The sequence below is a fragment of the Lonchura striata genome, chromosome 1 (genome assembly GCF_050655825.1).
Source record: "Lonchura striata isolate lonStrDom1 chromosome 1, ASM5065582v1, whole genome shotgun sequence".
NCBI classification, from domain to species: domain Eukaryota; kingdom Metazoa; phylum Chordata; class Aves; order Passeriformes; family Estrildidae; genus Lonchura; species Lonchura striata.
This window is the reverse complement of record NC_140703.1, coordinates 19,086,919-19,106,156: the sequence shown is the minus strand read 5'-3', so window position 1 is coordinate 19,106,156 and position 19,238 is coordinate 19,086,919. Positions and strand designations below refer to the sequence as shown.

The window sequence follows — 19,238 nt, the reverse complement described above, 5'->3', positions numbered from 1 at the left end:
GCTGTCACTGTGTCCTTGGGAAGAGCATGAAATGTCTGTGGTGCATGTGTGGCCTCATGAGCAAACTGCTCAGGAGAGGCCATCAAAGCCTGGGGGCAGAGAATTTGGTGAAATGCTTTTGGCCCTTGCTGATAGAGAGGCCACCTGTGGAGATGGAGAAACACCAGTGCTTAGAGCAGCCTGATTCAGCCCCAGCTCGGGTGCTCCAGGACCCTCCCTGGGGCTCCTCTGTGTGCTGAAGCCAGCCTTGGAGAGGGGCTGAGCAGAGGTGAAGCTGTTCAGAGTGTGCTTGGAGGGAGCAGCTGGGAAAGCCTTGGGAGAAGAAGATGTAGGTGTTGAAGCTGAGGGTATGCAGGGTGAGGTTTGCTGGGCCCGAGGAGATTTGTGTGTAAAGCAGTTTGAGAAACACTGCTGTGAAACACAAGAAAAGATACTTGGAGCACAGAAAGGGAGGGGAAGGGTGTGCAGGGAGAGAAGATGGGTTGGCAGGATCCCATTGTAGCTGGCAGTCTGCTAACTGGAAATGAAGGGAGCAGTCCTGAATCTGCCAATACCCAGCCCTCCTGAAATTCTGCACATGATGAGGTCTTGTAGGATCAGAGCCTGAACACCTTCCAGGACAGGGACAGCAGACACTTCCCCACCCTGCCTTCTTCTTTTACTGTTTTTTTTTTTTTTTTTTTTTTCCTTAGAGATGATAGAAATGATGCTTCCCCAGGAAAGAGGATGCAATCAGAGAGGGGGCAGGGACTGTCTGACTGCTTCTGCAAAACAAATTATCAATTCTTGAGTCTGACATATGTTTCTTCATCAGGGAAGATGTCAGTGTTATTTCAGGCACACTGGTGGGCTCAGATGAGTAAGTCCAGAAGAGGGATGTATTGGTGATCAGTTCTACCCTCTGGACTCCCACCCTTCCTCCCCTTCTCCCAAAGAAGCCCCCTTTTCATCACAGCTCAGATGTGTGGCTCTGTCTCTTCCCTTCCCCACAACTCCCTCAGCTTCCTAAGGAGGTTGAGACACAAGGCTGGAATAAGTTAATATTTTTTCTCAGAACTATACTGAATTAACTTCAAATATAGATTAAAGTGTGTGGGAAAAGCTGGGATGGACAAACCACACAACTCCTTCCAGTTTTCTCCTGTAATTCTGTGCAGAGGTTGTAAGCCAAGTCAAAGATGAGTGTGAGAAGAAGCAATAAATTGGAGCTGATGGGAGGAGTGGAGATTTGTGTCCTGACACCTCTGTGCCACCCAGGATGGTCACAACAAAGGGAATTAAGGTTCTAGAAAAAGAAATCCTGTTTACATGTACCAAAGTGATTCTGTAAACGTTGGCAATGTGGGATTTTATTTGTTGGTCTGAGGTATTAAACCTGAAATTGGCCTGGAGTAGCCCTGTGCACCTGATGTGATCCGTCCATTTCTGGGGAAAGATTTTCTGCCAAGTGTCCCCTGCAGTTTTTGGATCTGCAGCAGTTTTTGGATCTGCAGCAGCATCCTTTGGCTCTGGCAGAACAGAGGCTGAATACCAGACACAGGCAGAGAGTGGGGAATTATTTTTAGACAGACAGCCCAGATTTTCAATCTTTGCAGCTGGAGTTATTTCTGTGGCACTTTTTGATGGTTTGAACTCTTTACCTTCACCACAGAGGTCACGTTTTCTTTTTGACTGCTTTGCTCAGACCTCTGGGTGCTTCCACGTGAGAGGGAGGCTGGGGGAGGTCCTGGTGGGCTGAGGTCTGTCATCCCATTGCCACCACCACTGTCCCATCCAGAGTCCCCCAGCATCCATTCTCACGTGACAGCACATAAGCCCAGCGTCCTTCCCCATGAGTCTTCTATTACATGCAAAGGCTTTCTCTCTCCATTTCCCAACCTATAATATAAATCCCAACCTAATTTTTATAATAACCACAGTTTCCAGCCTGTAAATTCCCTCTGATTTCTTGCAGATTGGCCTGGTGACAACCTTGATAACTACTGTGGTGACCATGTCATCAATAGCACAGCTTTGGGATGATGAGTGGGAGATGGTATTTATTTCATTGCAGGTAAGGTGTCTGCAAGGATGCTTCCCTGGGGGAGGAAAGGGGCCAGTGAAACTGAATTCCATGGGATTTATGTATTTCTGTAGGGTGAAACTCTCTCTTGATGGGTGTCACACCCCAAATTGGAATCTTGGCAATGAGAAAACTGTTTTAAAGAAGACTTGTGGTGTCTTGCAGAGCTAGAGAAATATGAAAGGAAAATACCTACAAACTTAATTTCTTACAGATCTGCTCTCTGTTTCTTTTTCCCCCTCTTCCTCAAAAAAAGAAGTCCAAAAATATTTTGCCCATTTTGCTTCAGAGGTTGCTGCTGGCATGTATTTGGGAGTATGCAAATCTATGCAAATACAGGGGGTGGAAATGGCATTCACACAAGTGACTAACATTTCTCAGAAGTGCTTTATTTTATTGGGGTATTTTTAAGATTTAGGAAGGGAATTGGAGAGCAGACACACGACTCAGATGATACATCTCCAACTTTGTGTCATGGTACTGCACCCTGCTGATACAGTCCAGTGTGTTCAGAGAATTCCAGAAGAATTTTGAGTGGGAAGATACCTTAAACTCCATACTGTGCCATCCCCTGCCATGGGCAGGGACACCTTCCACTAGCCCAGGTTGCTCTAAACCCTGTCCAACCTGGCCTTGGATATTTCCAGGGATCCAGGGACAGTCCCAGCTTCTCTGGGCACGCTGTGCCAGGGCCTCACTGCCCTTATACTGATTTTTTTTCTTTATATTTAGTCTGAACCTAGACTATTCCTGTTTAAAACCATTCCCTCATGTCCTGTGGCAGCTGACCCTAATAAAAGCTGTACACATTTTCTTACAGATCCCCTAAAAGTCCACAATAAGTTGTCCCTGGAGCCTTTTCCAGGTCAGCACCCCCAGCTCTTCCCTCTTGCTCCAGAGAAGAGGGACTCCAGCACTTGCAGCAGCTCTGTGACATCCTCTGGACTCCCTCCAGCAGCCCTTTTCCCAAATATCTGTGTTACTGGGGAGAAATTCCCCTAAAAGAAGGTTAGAGCTTTCCTCCTTTCCCTAAATGCCAGAGGCAACAGCAGGATTTGGAAGAAGCAATGGCCACAACAGAACCTGCAAAACCAACGAATTTTCCAGGTGCTGGGGTGTTTTTAAACATATTTTCCTCTCCTGTTCTTGTGCCCTGCAGGCCACAGCCCCTTTCTTGCATATAGGAGCCCTGGCAGCTGTCACAGCACTGTCATGGTTGGTGGCAGGGCAGTTTGCACGGACAGAGAAAGCCAGTGAGTACCTCGGGTGTCCCTGCAGGGTGGGCAGTGCCTGCTTCTCTTGGGGCTCATTTCCCCCTTGGGTCTCTTTTCCCTGCCTTGTTTTTCTCTTTTTCCCCCCTTGTTTCTCTTTTCCCTCCTTGTTTTTCTTTCCCCCCCCACTTGTTTCTCTTTTTTCCCACCCCTTGTTTCTCTTTCTCCCCCCTTGTTTCTCCTTTTGACCCCTTGTTTCTCTTTTCCCCCCTTGTTTCTCTTTTTTCCTTTTCATTTTTTAAATTTTTTTTTTTAATAAGCCAGGAAAGAGCTTCTCTCTTTTTCTCTTTCTGTTCCTGGATTGTTTCATTTGTTTTTAAGAAAAAACAGTGGTATCTCTTGATCATTTCAGACTCATTTGACGTATGGAATTTATCTTACCTCAAAGAGTTTACAGGCTTATTGGTGCAGACATGGTAATGTTAGAAACAGAAGAAAAAAATCCAAAATATCTTTAAGAACCTATAGTCACTTTTAATGGAAAATAGGATTCCAATCTTTTAGAAACATCAGGCGCAGCTTCAGGCCTTGGTGCAAGCCTATTCTTGTCATTTCTTTGTGGCATTTCCGTTTTTTTTTGGGTTGTTTTTTTTTTGTTGGTTTTTTTTTTTTTTTTCTGAGCAATTTTTATGTTTTTTTTTGCTCTGGTTAAACTGAATTTTCAGAGCCTGGTTGGTGTGTGGGTGCCCCTGGGTGAGCAGGAGCTGGGTTAGGATCACATTGTGTCTGCCCAGAGGTTTGGGTGCTGGGGTCTCCTTTGAGGTGCAAGACACAGCATGAGGTCCCTTAGCAAGGTGCCACTGAGTTCCTGGAGTGCTCCCTGAGTGATTGACATCTCTGCCAGGGAGGAGGAAAAAACCCCTGGCAGAGTTCCTAGAGTCACTTTCTGCCTTGTGGGAACATGTGTGAATGAACCTATTAGATGCTGGAAGCAAAAAGAAGTCTGTTTATGAGTGAAACCAGATCAGCTGTGGCCAGGAGCAGAGCTGGGTCTAAAAATAAAAAACCACTGCCTTCTCTAGCTGGCATCCATTGCAAATATTTGTTATAAGGGGTTTGGTTTGGTTTTTTTGTTTTGTTTTTTTTTTTGGGGGGGGGGTGTTTGGTGGTTGGTGTTTTTTGTTTTTGTTTGTTTGTTTTTTGTTTTTGAGGTTATCCCTTGAGTTCCAAAGCCTTAATGAGTTTGCAAAATAAATAATAATTTAAAACATTTTGAAAATGAAGTTTTCTGCTGTAACATCTGTGATTTCAAGTGGCTCCAGATATCTTAGGAGTTCCAAGGTGCCTGTTGTTTTTTGTAAGGAGCACACATCTGTGGGGCACAGGGAGTGGTTCTGGTGCTCTGTCAGCACCTTTCAGAGGTTCCCAGGGAGTCTGGGCTTGGTGGGAAGTCACTGATAGATAGAATTTGGGTGGCATGGGAGGCAGTACTGCTCATCTGGTTCTGTCACAGCCCGGGGATTTATTTAAACATCTCCAGCTTGCTCAGTAAAACATTATTGCATTTTTCTGGTGCAAATCTCAAGGCAGAAGCAGCTGAAGTGACTTTGCCCTGGCTGAAGTGGGTGGTGCTGGTGAGCCACCAATATAAACTTTAAATGCCCTGATGTGGTGATATTGCTTATTTTTGGCTGTGTGTGACTGGTGAATGATTTCTCCTGTCAGGCAGGGCAAAATTTGCTGCTGTCCCACCCAAAGGCTGGAAATGCCAACAATGTTTTAAGCTATATTGCTGGGGGTTTAAGCAATTCACTTGAGTTGTTGTTTCCCCAATACAAAATGAAGTGAAAACCACGTTCAGGACCTGATTTTTTTTTTTTTTTTAATGTTTTTCCCTAAACACAGAGCTCTGCTTTCTCGCTGGAGGCACTGACAGGAAATCAGTCTCTCCTCTGGAGGAAGACAGAGGAGTCTTCCCTTTGCTCCTGTGCTGTGAGGAGGTCAGGGGCAGCCTTTTCAGCATCTCTTTGTCTCTCTCTCCATCCCAGCCTCCCAGATGCTGATGTTCACTGCGTACCTGGCAGTTGTAGTTGCACTTTACCTCGTCCCCCTGGCCATCTCCTCCCCCTGCATCATGGAGAAGAAGGCCCTGGGACCTAAGCCAGCCATCCTGGGGCACCGTGGGGCACCCATGGTGAGTAGTTGTGGGAATCCAGGGCTTCCCTCTGGCTGCCCTGGAAGTCCTGGGACCCTGGCAGGGGGTCAGGAACCCCCTGTACAGAGCCCCCAGAGACACTGTCTGGGATCTCTGTCCATGGAAAAGAGTTTTCAATCTTCCAGGATGAATTACCAGCTCTGAGTGTTTGATATAAGTAATAATTAAGTGTGGCACGGATGCAAAAGTAAAATTTTAGGATTCTAGATGAGGGGTCCAAAAGGGACAAGATGGAGGAAATTGGGTGTGTCTTGTCCTTTTTCTCCTTCTTCATGCCCTCCATGTTTCAGTGTGGTGTTGGCATTTTTCTGTTGGTTTAGGCTGGGGACACACTGTTCAACGTAGGTGACAGATATTGGCACATTATTGTAAATCCAGCCCAGGGAGTTTCTGGTATTTAATGTTTGTAACATCCCACTGAGGGCAGAGCCCCACACGCTGCCCTGCAGGACAGAGCTGGGCAGGGCAGCAGAACATGTTAGAGATAAACAGAATAAACAACCCTGAAACCAGCACAGACCAATTATGGCTTCTGCTTTGGCAGTGGGGCAGAGAGACAGAGACTTCCTACAATCTCAGAATCATCAATACCTCAGATTCTGACAAGTAGTGATCCTGTGCTGCTGGGCCTGGCAGTCTCCAGGGAATGGGTACGGCTGATACAGCTTGGAGGCACTTCTCCTGCCTGGGATTGCTGTGGATATACAGCAGGGCTTGAGCCCAGAGCCAAGTGACACCCCAGGTGTTTGAGGTACAAACAGAAGGGCAGTTCAGGCTAGTTTGTGCCACTGCATTCTTTGGTTGCTGGTTTTCATAGAATTGCAGAATCCTTCCCTTCATCTTCTCTTAGGTACCCAAATTGCCACCATCTGTTGGGGTGGCTTTTTTTCCTTCAGGCTTCTAAAGAGCCTTGGTTTGTGCTGCTTGTGCGGGTGAAATAAAGAAGCACTTGCTTTGCTGCACAGCTTCTTTACATATTAAAAATAAGAGCTGGTTGCTGGCCTGATTGATAGCAGCAAACCCTCACAATGAACATCTTCTGCCAGAACAGGAGAAGAGCTTGTCTGGGAAATAAATCTGTGTCAGGTCAAGTCTGCTTTCATTAAATCACGCTTCAGCTTTCTTGTGTGGGCAGTACAATAATGAGGTCTCATCTCCTGCATCTAGTTATTAAATCCCTAATGGCTTTTGCTTGGAAGTTTATCCTCTTGCCTCTTGTCCATTGTAGGGTTGGTAGTTTTTTGGTTTTGTTTGTTTTTTTTTTTCCTGGTTTGCTTTGTGCTGTTTCACTTCCTTTCAGTCAGGTTGAGGAGTTTACTGAAAATTTGGGTCACAGAACCCCAGAATGGTTTGGGTGGGAAGGGACCTTGAAGACCATGGAGTTGTGAGCCCCTGCCATGGGCAGGGTTAGTTATGGATGCTCTCTAAAATACAGGGATTAAAGACACATTTTATTTTATGCTTTAAACAGAACTCTTAGTACCTTGGCATGTTACTCACCTGGCATGATGGGACACTAATGCTGAAATCCAATGGCCTGGCAGGTCCCACACTAAGCCCCACATAGAGAACTTCCAAAGAACATCGTTTTGTACAACAGAAAAATCCATTTCCTAGGTACCACTTTAATCCTGCCTTGTGGGTTTTTTGGTCCAGTTCATGGCTCACAAGGAGATTAATACTGGAGAGATAAAGAAGAAAAAAAAAATTAAAATGATGGCCATATTTCCAAAAGGACCAGAAAATATCCTTAAATCTTGTTGATGAAACAAAAGATCAGATCCTTTACTGCATAATTACAGAATCCCAGAATGGTTTGGGCTGAAAGGGACCTTCAAAACCACCTTGTTCCAACCCCTTGCCAAGGCCAGGGACACTTCCCCCTAGACCAGCCAGAGCTTTGCAGTGGCTGCAATTAATTTGGAATAAAATTTGGTTCTTCTGTCCAGGCTTCTTCATCATCCTCCGCACCAAATGTTGCCATGAGTTTCTTTTTTAAGGCCTGGCTAATTAAGGGAAAAACACAAATGTGGTGGTGTCCTGCTGCAGCCAGGTTGTGCTGCTCTAAGACAGTTTCATAATCTTCTTTAAGGAAGGTCCCCAAAGCTCCTGTCTCTGTTTGAAAGCATCTGCAATGGATTTCTAAGCACAAAAATAACCCAAATGAGTTCATTTGTGGTGATTTTCTAGAAATTACTTGCTGTGTTGCTGCAGCAGGAGGAAATGAATAGTAGCCTGATTTTTGCAGGGGATGAGTCTCTCAAACCAAGCACAGAGAAGAGGAAGAGCTTTTAGAAATCCTGAGCTGGGTCTGTCTGGCTCTCAGTACCTGGACATGGTTTATAAAAGAGAGAGGGTTTGGAAATCGTTGCTTTGTGCCCCAAGGTTTCTTTCCCTTAAGGAGTTGGTTGTATCCCTTATGTTTTAGACATAGCATGCCTGAATATATTGTACCAAGCAGGTATCCCTTAAAAAAGCCTGGAGAGATACAGAGAGAAATACAAGCAGAAAGATTGTGCTTTTTTTTTTTTTTTTTTTAGTTACTGCAGTTTGGCTGTTTTTTTTGGTTTTGTTTTTTTTTTTTAGATAACATTAATCTCAACAATTAATTCCTGTAACAGCAGCTGCCCCACTTGGATGCATCTTTGCCTTAAACATGCTTAATTTGGAGCTTCAGCTCCCGCCTTCCTGGAGGAATAGACAGGCTGGAAGGATGGAAATTCCTGTATCTCAGATTTTCCTTTCTCACAAAAGCCCTCACATTTCAGGGTTTATAAACCCCTGGTACAGAGCAATCCTGCCTCCAGAGTGGTGCCATCTCTGAGGATAAGCAACCTCTGATCTTGGTGGAAAAGGTTAAATTTACTTTCCTGGCTTTCTGGTTGACCTTTGCTGAGTTATGTGATGGGTGTCAGTGGTTTGTGCAGAGGTTCAGCAGCTGCAGTGGGCAGGTTTGGATGGACTCGCTGGGAGAGGCAATTATTTATGTCAGGGTGACAGACTGGGGACTCACCACCTGCTCACAGGGAGATCTGTCTTTGCCTGACAGGTTCTAATCCCAGAATCACAGGACGGTTTGGGTTAAAAGGGACATTAAAGCTCATCTCACTCCTCTGCTCTGGAATGGGCAGGGACACCTTCCATTATCCCAGGCTGCTCCAAGCCCTGTCCAGCCTGGCCTTGGGCACTGCCAGGGATCCAGGGGCAGCCACAGCTGCCCTGGGCACCCTGTGCCAGGGCACACCACCCTCACAGACAGGAATTCCTTCCCAATATCCTATATAGCCCTGTCCTCTGGCAGTGGGAAGCCATTCCCTGTGTTCTGTCTGTGTAAAATGTGCTCTCCTTTTTTCCAATCCCTCTTTAAGTACTGCAAGGCTGCAGTGAGGTCTCCTCAGAGCCCCTTTTAGGCTGAGATTTCTCCAGAGTCTGCTCTTCTCCAGGCTGAGCACCCCCAGCTCTCCCAACCTGGTTTGGAGGGGAGGTTTTTTTAGGAGGGTGAACACTGAAGTGCAGGGAGAGGATGATTGCAGGGTTACCCTGCAGAAACCTGGGCTGCTGGGGAAAGGCCGAGCTGGTGGCAGCAAGGCGAGGTGATGGGAGCCAGTGTGGCTCCATTCTGCAGCTCCTGGTGGCTGCTGCTCTCTGCTGACAGCTCTGGGGATGTGTGGAGAGCTCCTCTTGGAGCCCAACCTTGGGTGACCCAGCTGCACGCCGGGGGTGTTGCCTCTGTCCCAGCCTAAACAAGTCTGGCTTTGGCTGGGGGCTGCTTTAGGAAGATAATGTGGCTCTGTGCTGCCTTTGTTGAGCAAACATAAAAATGAGCTTGTACCGATGTGTGGCTGGGGCCAGAGGAATTCTGTGCTGAGATACTGGAGCTGGGTGAAGGTTGTGAAGCGTAAACTTTAAGGAATTTAGAGATTTTAGAGGAGCTAAGATTTTAGTTAGAGGTAAGCTTTACTAGAGTTAATTAAAATGAATGAGTAGGCCTCAATTAAGTTAAGAGTTAGTAGTTAACTAATAATTAGTTTTTATTGCTGATTGCTCATCAGCACAATGTTTAGTTAGCTGGGTTTATAATGAAGAATACACAAACTGACAAATAGCTTTTAGGAACATAAGACAATTGTGGGCCTCCTCTGTTCTGAAACCAATTGAAGGCAAGGAATGGGAGTTCTACCAAGAGTTCATTTGTCATATTTGCATTGAAAAGGTAGAAAGGTCAGAAGGAGGAAGACTTCATTTACTTCCTCATTTTGGAACCCATCCCCATGAAAGGGACATGGACCCATTTCAAGGGACAAACCACGCATGCTGAATGGCTTTTGGGATGATTAGCATACAAAGCGAGGAATGGGATGTACCAAAATGATGAATATGTATTTGTATTTTGGGTATTCAATACTTGTATGGATAAAAGGACTCTGTAATCACCTGGAAGGCGCGGTGTGTATTTGGGAGCTATCCCGCACACAATAAACACACACTTTCTAACTTTAAGCTGTTAGAGAGGTTTTGTCCATCACAGTTGGATATCGGCACTAGATCAATATCCATATTTTTTTTTAATAAATCAGTTGGGGTGACATTTGCTCTGATTATTTTACCCCAAAACTTTGCTGACCTGAGCCTGTTAAGTGATCAGAAAAAACAAATGTCTCTTACAACCACTCTAAGTGCTTAAGCAAGTTTTTTTATTTATTTTCATTATTTTATTGTTATATCTTGCTTGAATGGTGCAATTGGGCCTTTGTCCCTAATTATACCCCTTTGCAGGATGTGAATGCTCATTGTGTCGTGATGGAACTGATCCTGGTGGTGGAAAAACAGGGTGTTAAGGTGCTCTAAACCTAAAAAAAAGGGGGGGGGAAAGTAATTTATTTTTCAAAAATAACCTTATTTTGATGTTATTCCGTGCAGAAAACCTACCAGGTTTTCTTTCTGTAGTTGTCAATATTTTTTTTCTGGTCTGCCTGTTGTTGTTTCATGGGTATTTTGGGAGTAGCTACACTGTACTGCTTTTGTAGAACAGTAAAGTATTTGTCTTAATACCATTTTTATTTTAAACAAATCCTAATTCTGTTACCATCTGCTCCATTCAACTGAGAGGAATTTCAAATAAAATTTGAGTCCTTCTCTGATAGCCACAGGGATAAATTTTCTAGGCTTATGGCTATTTTTTTAATTGTTGGTAAAACTAAGCAGAACATTTGTTATTAGAGAAACTCTCTAATTTTTATGCTAATAGATGACTTTATGGAATGAGTAGAAGTGAGAGTAAAATGTATCTTACAGAATGTTTGGTCTAGTTGTTCTCTGTGGTATGGAAGAGACAGCAATTTTTGGGCACAGATAGATATGGAGTAATAATATTTTGGGTCCCTGATATCTCCCAACCCTTCTCCCAGCATCCTTGCTGACAGTGCTTTGTAAACTTCCCTCATGCTACTGATCTCTCATTGCTTTTTTTTTATGTTTTCCTGACAGCTGGCACCAGAGAACACTCTGATGTCCTTCCAGAAGGCAGTGGAGCAGAAGGTGTATGGAGTGCAGGCTGATGTGGTATTGAGGTGGGTCAGTGCTGGCTGCTCTGGGGCTGCCTGGGGATAATCCAAGCCAGGAATGGTCCAGCATATCCAGTGTCTGGTCACTACAGCTTTTTCCCACTGGGAAGGGCTGTCCTGGAGAGCTCCTGCAGTAACTGCTGTCTGTCAGATGCTGCTGATTATTTCACTGAGGTGAAAGGTAGACTTATCCAAATGAGGGAACCTGGATCACTTTGTTGTCTTCATTTGCAAGAAGGCTGTAGTTTATCCTCGGGCCTGTTTCATTCCAGTAAAACACAGCCAGAGCTGCTTAAATGTGGCATCTTCTGGGATACCCTGGGTGCAGACAGAGCAGACATTTCAATCTGACTTTGTTGCACAGGAGAGTTTTCACCAACGTTGAAATATCGTCCCAAGAATACACCAGGAGGAAGCCCTTCCTTCTCCTGTTCCTCTGGCATTAATCTTTAGGAAAGGAGGAACCTGGTGACTGTCAGAAAGTCATTGCTTGCTGGCAAATGTCAAGCTGAGTGCACAAAACCAATTAGAACTTAGAGGGGGTTATTTCCAGAGCTGTGCTCTATTCCAGGAGTTTGGAAGTTCCTTAATATTCCTTAATATTCCTGCTCCCAGTTTCTCCCAATACCACTTAGAAACACAAGAAAGGCTCAAAGCAGGTGTTTTATTTTTTTCCCTGACTGCTTTGGAGGTTTGTGTTGATGGACAGATCCTAGGAGAACGAAGTTTTATTTTTAATCGCTTTCTTTTTACTTCATATAATTTTTTTGAGAGAAAACTATTTAAAAACTGAAGGAATTTCTTGCCACTGGTGAGTGGAAGGTCACTGTGGAAGGATGGAGTATGAATTAGGATGCATATTATACAATTCTTGTTTTTCCCAAAATGAGTTCATCAGCTGCTGTGAGGGGACAAGTACTTGACTTGAGTGGCCAGTTCCCAGATGTGCACTTGGCTCACGTGGCTGAATCTATTAACACTGGCCAAGGAGAAAGGTGGGCTTTGGGAGGAGGAGAGCTGGAAAAGCTCCAAGATCCTTCCCCATTGCCACTCATCAGCCATCCCAGAGGAGCACTCCAGGCTTAAACAATGCCCTTGATGGCCCAATTTCCTGTGCCTTCTCCAAGAGACTCAAGTGCCTTCAGAAAAAGAGGATTCCATTGACTTTCAGGCTGAGAAGTGGGATATTGGTGCAGCTGGCAGCACCCTCAGGGAGGGTTTAGCACAACACCCTTTGCTGTCCTTGTTCTTTGGGAAGATGCTCTTTGTGCCTGAGGCTGGATGGATCCATCCCTCCTGGAATATTTCCATGTTCTTCTAGACACGTACCAGCATGGGTGGGCAGCTTGGACATGCACTCAGAGCCATCACATCCTGCTCCATACCCACCCCACATCCCAACCCAAGCCAGCTTTGCTCCAAGCGGCAGGAGCCCAGAATTGCTGCCTGATTCTCTTTCTCTCCCACCCCCTCGCACATCTCTGCTTCTAAAGCTGTCTCTGATTGCTGTCTGAATTACTGCTTCAAACCTGGGCCTGCCAAGACCCTGTGGTTAGCCCTGGGTGCTGCTGGGAGGGAAGGATTGGAAAGGAGGGAGCAAATGTCAAGTGGCCCAAAGGATTTCTGCACTGTGGTTAAGGCTTAGCAGTGCTCTGCTCTTCTATGAGATGTTAAACTCGAGCTCCTGGCACTTTTAAACATTCCACATTCCTCATTCTGCAGTTGCTTAGCTTTTTTTTTTTTTAATTTTATTTTTAACTGTATTTATTAAACCCTTTGACTGCAGCAGTGTGGGATTGCCATGTCAGCAGGTTGCTTTGGACTGGGGGAAGGAGTTGGCACAGCACAGGCCAGAAATAGCAAATAAAGATGCCAGTGACCTTTGTGAGAAGGGACTTCTGAGGGCAGTGGTAAAGCTGAGGCAACATTTGCTCCATCCCCTAAAACTGGGTTTCATTTTCTCTCTGGGAAACAGCTCTGGGATGTCTCCTAATTCAAATGGGATTTGTTATTTCAGCTCATCCTGTTTTCAGACTTTTTCTGAGTCTCCTGTTAGGAACATGGGCTCCTTGCTTTGTAAATTGTCATTGCTACCAGACTGGCTGCCCTGGGTTTGTCCTGATTCCTGGGTGCAGACAACTGTTCCCTTGCTTTTGATAAAAACTATCACTACCCAGTGTTTCACCACTGATCTGGTCACAGAAAATGGAGTGGAAGAAAGTTTAAAGAGTTTTTTATGCTTTTCAGAACCATTATTCTGTAATATCCAGATGACTTAAAAGCCCCAGGGCATGCATTTGGCTGCTTAGTTTCATCTGAGAGGTGTGTGGGTTTTTTTGTTTTTTTTTTTTTTTTCTTTTTTTAAGCATGAACTTAACTCATGTGGGCATGAAACCAGTTTTCAATTGGAGAAGGCAATTTCAGAGCATTTTTGGTAGTTTGGAAGCCTTGCATCTTGCTGAAAGCCAGATGTTCACATGTAGAGTGAGAGGCTTTGAAAATTCCCCTCCTGATCTGCTGTGGAGAGTTTTGTGTGTGTCTATGCATCCAGGGAAGCCTCTGATGGTTTTGGGAGCTGCAGAAGCTTTGATCAATATTCAGGGTAGGTGTTCTTGTCGAAGCCACCTGAGTTTTAAATTTTGGAGGGGCTAATGAGAAGAAATGGATGAGACATGGACAGTGTTGTGTCAGTGCAGAGTGACTGCCAACACCCCAGCAGGTATCTAAGGGAGATTTTCCTCTTGAGGATGCTGGGGATTTTTCTAGGCTGGTTGAGACCTTCCCAAGAATTTTAATGTTGGCTGGAGTGGGAAGGGGAATTTCTCTCCTCCACCTGTGACAGGGTCTGTGTTTGCAGTTATGATGGGGTGCCCTTTCTGATGCATGACAAGACTCTCAGGAGAACAACCAATGTGGAGGAGGTGTTTCCAGAGCGGGCCTACGAGCACTCCTCCATGTTCAACTGGACTGACCTGCAAAAGCTCAATGCTGGAGAGTGGTTCCTGCAGGTGGGTGCCATGGAGTCATGGGATCACAGCCCCTGCCCAGGTCCTCTTTGAGGGTGAAAGGTGTGGATCCATCTCCTTGGTGGTGTGGTGCAGCTGGACCAAGTATGCATGGACCATGTTTAGTTCTGTCTCTCCTAAAGACCATGGCTTGGTCTAAGCCATGTTGTTTTCCTGTGCCTCTTCTGAAAAATGGGCCTCAAGCCTGGCTGACACCACAATGAACATCAAGACCCCCAGTTATAATCTCTTTTTTAAATATGATTATAAAAAGACAGAAAAAACAGTGTGTTGTACACTGTTCCCCTTCATTTGAATTTTATTTTGGGACGATCATGTCCACAAAGAAAAAAGTAAGAAAGTCTTTGCACTGGGTGGGTCTGGGATGGTTTGTGGCAGTAATGCTGGGATTTGCTTTGCTTCCAGAATGACCCTTTCTGGACTGCAGGGTCTCTCTCAAGGGCTGACTACTTGGAGGCTGCCAACCAGTCAGTTTGCAAGCTGGAAGATATGCTGGAGGTGATCAAGGACAATACATCCCTCATCCTGAACTTCCAGGACCTGCCAGCAGCTCATCCCTACTACAGAACTTACATCAACATCACCCTGGAAACCATCCTGGCATCGGGGATTCAGCAGCAGGCTGTGAGTTCTGTGGGGTTGGGGATATCTTCAAAATAGGTTTCTTTATGGTTTCCACTTGTGTGTCTCCAGTGGGGCATCACTGGAAGTTGTGCTGGGCACAGAGGTTGGAATGGAGCACCTGGTACAGCTCAGCAGAGGTTCTTTATCTCTGGGTATAAGGAAACTGGTTCTCCCTCTTTTTTTTAAAGCCCCCACTAAGGCCACAACGGAGATGGAGGAGAAGGGCAAGAGAAAAATCGTTCAAATGTAGATGTGGGGATGTGAAGTGGGATTTCTCCCTTAGGTCTTTGGTTCCCTACTGAAAATGCAGGTGGCTGCTTCTGTGCTGTTCTGATGATTTGGTAGATGAGTGTCACTGAGTTATTAAGACCAGGCTGGTTGGGGTTTGGAGTTAGAGGAAGGTGTTGGAATGGCAAGGGGTTGGAATGAGATGACTTCAAAGGTGCCTTTCTACCCAAACCACTCTGTGATTCAGTGATCCACTTTACCTCTTGCAGCTGAGTGTGAGCTGTCAATTTGACGTGCTTTGGAATCCTGGTGTGAGCTCAGGGAATTCCATGCCCTGGGCTGGCACGTTGCCAGATTTGGGAGCCACATTTGCCATACCCTGTGTCCTGTCTCACTTCCCCCACAGGTGATGTGGCTGCCAGACACAGAGAGGCAGCTGGTCAGGCAGGTTGCTCCTGGTTTCCAGCAGACTTCTGGCCTCAAGCTGGATGCAGAGCACCTGAGGGAGAAGGGCATCGTGAAGCTCAACCTGCGGTACACCAAGGTCACCAACGAGGATGTCAGGTACTGCCCTCCGTCAGAGCCCTCAGCATCCTTTCCTGGGCATCCCAGCCTGTCTGCCTGCACAGGGGCATCTTTCCAGATGGATTTGCTCTTGAAAGCTTGAGCTGTGCAAGCTTTTCTCTACCCATCGTTGGGAATCCGGGCTGTTTCTGGGAGTGCACAGCTGCCTCTGACATCTGTACGTGCTGTCTCAGGATATGATGAGCCTCTTTGAGATACAAATGTATGAATTGGCTGATTCTTATTGCACTCACAGTTGTGGGAAAAAGTGAAGGCCTTTCACACTGAGTTCCCTCTGAATTCTGCTTCATCCTCATTAGCAGCTGCCCTTTGCTTCCCTTTGTCTGCTCCAGAGCTGCTAGCATGGAATTTTGATTAGCCCAACGTCTGGATATGCTTTCAGAAATTTCTCTTTGCAGAAAGAGAAATTCCTGTCCTGTATCATCTATTTAGATTGATCAGCTCTTCTCTGATGACCCTGACACAGCAAGGGGTTCCTGTCCTGCCTGAGCCTGTATGTGAACTGAGTGGTGTTTTAACTCCCAGCTTTGCCCCCTTTCCCAGGGAGGGCAGATTGTTTCTAGTAGGGCTTTTCTGGTTTTTAAAATTTAAATTAAACAGGTTTGCAGAAGAGAAATATCTCTAAAGGAGCTGTCTGGCTGCATGATAGAGCTGAAGTAGGGAAGAGCTGAGCCTGCAGCTGTTTGAAAGCGTGGCCCTGTTTGGGGTGATCCATGGGGTGTCCTTGCATGGCTGCCAGCAGGCAGTCCAGCTCCTCACACTTAAAACCAAGTATGGAGTGCTGAGCTCCAGGACGGTTTAGGTGAATGGAGACGAGAGATCTCTGAAGGCTGCTCTTGGGATATAAGGTTTATTAGGGATGGAGAAAGTTCTTGCTTGGAGCTCCCAGACGCAGCATGTGGCAAGACCTGAGGGGATGGAGGAGGGGAGAGACAAGAGGATGCTCTAGGAAAGGGTGGAGGTCCTAAGAGGGGGAAGTTCCAAGAGAAGGGGAAGTTCCAAGAGGGCGTCTGGCCCCTCAGAGCCCCCTTATCAGGGGCTTCAAGGTGGGCTGGAACAAGGCTTGAGCCAATGGGGTTACAAGCACTTGATGTTTCAGGGGAGGGTTACAGGTGCAGGGTGAACCATACATTGGGGTGAGATGGAACAGTCCACTTGACCCCTGGACCCATCTGTAGGCAGGGGCATTGTCCGGCCAGCAGGGAGGACTGTTCTCATCCTGGCTGTATTATTTATGAATAATTATATTTATCCATCCTTCCCAACAACCAAGGTTGTGCTTTACCTGCAGGGTAATCCCTGTTTATTTTTCCTTTTGTTTGCTCTGTCCCATGGAGAGAGCTCTGTGTCCACTCACTCATCTATCCCAGTTTACCAGCCCCAATCTCCCATCAACCCCAAAAATAAGAGGTCTCCAAAATAAGAGGTGTCTCCTGAATGATTCTTGAACACTGTGGTGCCCAGTGAGGTGTTGCTGCAGCCCTGGTTTAACACAGTTCTCTCCAAATCCAGCACCTGGATGCAATATTGCTGCAACCACCCCTGCCCTTGAGAACCCCTTTGGAGCACCTTGTTCCTGTTGTGAGCTGGGAGATGTCCATGTCTTGCACTGTGTGACCTTCCACCTCAAAGTGTTTTGTCAGTGTTAAATTGCAGGGATTAATCTGTGCTGCCTGTGTGAGGGGGATTGTTGGTGCTTCTGCTTCACAGATGAGGAAATAGAGTGATTTTTGTAAATTGTCTGGGTACCAGGTAATTGCCAGTGCTTGGTTTGCTGCTGGCTGCTCCTGGACCCCAGCTGCCAGTTTTAGCTGCTTGGAAATGATCTCAGGAGACTGGAAGCTATAACTCTGCAATTGTCCCCAAAACAAGGGCATGGAAGTTGTAGGAGGTGATTTTAGAGACAAGTCTGTCAGTGTTTAATTAAGCAGATTGCGCCAGAAATGTTACAGGCCTCTGAAGTAGATGCTAATTTTGCATCAGCACGATGAGATGGTTGTTCCAGAAACACACCATGTCCATGATTGCTGGGGAAGCATCTGAGATGGTCAGTGGCCTGTGCCAGACAGCAGCCAAGAGGTGAGGAAAGCTGTCAGGATCAAACCATTGGCCTGCAGCGCCCTTGGGTTGCTCACAAGGTGCCCACATCCTGCTGAAAACTTTTACTTCCCCACAATTCAAACCAAATGAACCTAGCTGTGGCTGATGGCAAGAGAGGAGGTTTGGTGGGGTCCTGCATGTCATCCTGTGTGTGCCTTGGCAGGGACTACGCTGTGGCCAACCTGAGTGTGAACCTGTACACAGTGAACGAGCCCTGGCTGTTCTCCATCCTCTGGTGCGCCGGCGTCCCCTCGGTCACCTCCGACAGCTCCCACCTCCTCCGCAAGGTGCCTTTCCCCATCTGGCTCATGGTAAGCACCACCCTGGGAGGGGCTGGGAGCCTCTGGCAGGAGGAAATGCAGTGGGTGTGTGTGGAGGTGAGAGATACTCCAGGGAGGTTTGCTTGGGCTTGATGGTTTTCCACCCTCTGTCCAGCTGAGCCCTGAGATGTTAATGAATTGATGTTGGTCTTGCACAATCCCATCGATTTGGGTGGGATCCTTGAAGATTGCATTGCATTCCCTGGAAGAACACCTTTGCAGACGTGCTGAGCAACTGTTAAGAGTTTCAGGCACACAGGTGAACCAGCAAAGCAGGCCTCTGTGTCTTGGCCAAGTTGTAAAATGAGTTTTTTGCCTGTTCTGAATCTCAAATTGAGGACAGGTTTTACCTCTGGCTACCCCATTGCTGGACAAAAATAAGCAGAGACCCAGTGATGATGGTTCAGCTGGTGTGATGACCACTTAGATTGGCAACTGGAGCCAGACCTACCAGTGCCTGCAAGGACAGAAATCACATTTACAGCATGAGGCTGTGCCTAAAAGGTCCCATCTGTACTTAAAATAGACCCTACATGGATATATTTCCCTGTTTTCCCCCAGGCTTGGATTGCCAAACAGCATCTTGCTCTCACCCTGAGGTTCAGCTGAGATAGGATACTCAGCCCAGAGAGCTCTGAGCACACAAAAAGGAGGGAGAGTTTCAAATTGTTCCTGTTTGCAGTTTTCCCTGATAGTTTTGGATGACAGCCTGGCATTAGGAAGGTCATAAATATTGTGATTTATACATAACCCCTGCAGCTCTGTGCTTTTCTTGCTCCTCGGTGGTAACTGCAGCCATGTGTGGTCTCCCTGTGATTGCACAAACCCAAACGTTTAAGGTCTGCTCCTGTTTTCTGTCTTGCAGCCTCCAGACGAGTACCACCTAATCTGGATCACGTCTGATCTTATTTCATTTCTTGTAATTGTAGGAGTTTTTATATTCCAGAAGTAAGTTTGTTACAGCTCTGCTCGTGTGTGTTTGTGACCTGTGTTTTTGTCCAGATTGTTGGGTGGAGATGGGAGAAAGGAGTTACCCTGAGCCTCAGTTCTTGGATTGCAATAGCGGGGGAAATACTCATTAAAAAATCCTTGCAAACAATAATTCCACTCCCAAGATGGGATGGAGAATTGGGTGCGGTTTTTAAGAATGAGAGATCACTAATTAGTAGTGTCAGATGCCTTGCTTTTGCTCCTAAAATATGTGGAAGAGAAACTGTAAATGCTTTACGGAAATGGATGTTGAGAAAGACATTGCAGTGCTTTAAAGGAAGAAAAGGAGAGGGATTTTGAGATTCCACCATTG

General features: G+C 46.1%; 1 protein-coding gene across 13 annotated transcripts in view; it reads left to right on the top strand.

Moving 5' to 3' along the window:
• The window catches only part of GDPD5 (glycerophosphodiester phosphodiesterase domain containing 5), a 107,711-nt gene that overhangs the window by 80,723 nt on the left and 7,750 nt on the right, over positions 1–19,238 (top strand). For 7 of the 13 annotated variants that reach the window (XM_085590656.1, XM_085590684.1, XM_085590668.1 and 4 more), the window contains 8 exons: positions 1,955–2,053; positions 3,222–3,315; positions 5,322–5,467; positions 10,976–11,058; positions 13,910–14,060; positions 14,484–14,702; positions 15,337–15,494; positions 17,779–17,926. In XM_085590656.1, coding sequence (XP_085446782.1) covers positions 1,955–2,053; positions 3,222–3,315; positions 5,322–5,467; positions 10,976–11,058; positions 13,910–14,060; positions 14,484–14,702; positions 15,337–15,494; positions 17,779–17,926 — 1,098 coding nt within the window. Of the gene's footprint in view, positions 1–1,954; positions 2,054–3,221; positions 3,316–5,321; positions 5,468–10,975; positions 11,059–13,909; positions 14,061–14,483; positions 14,703–15,336; positions 15,495–17,778; positions 17,927–18,800; positions 18,884–19,238 lie in introns of all 13 variants that reach the window. The other 6 variants (XM_077781198.2, XM_021550212.3, XM_085590710.1 and 3 more) reach the window with 1 other exon arrangement.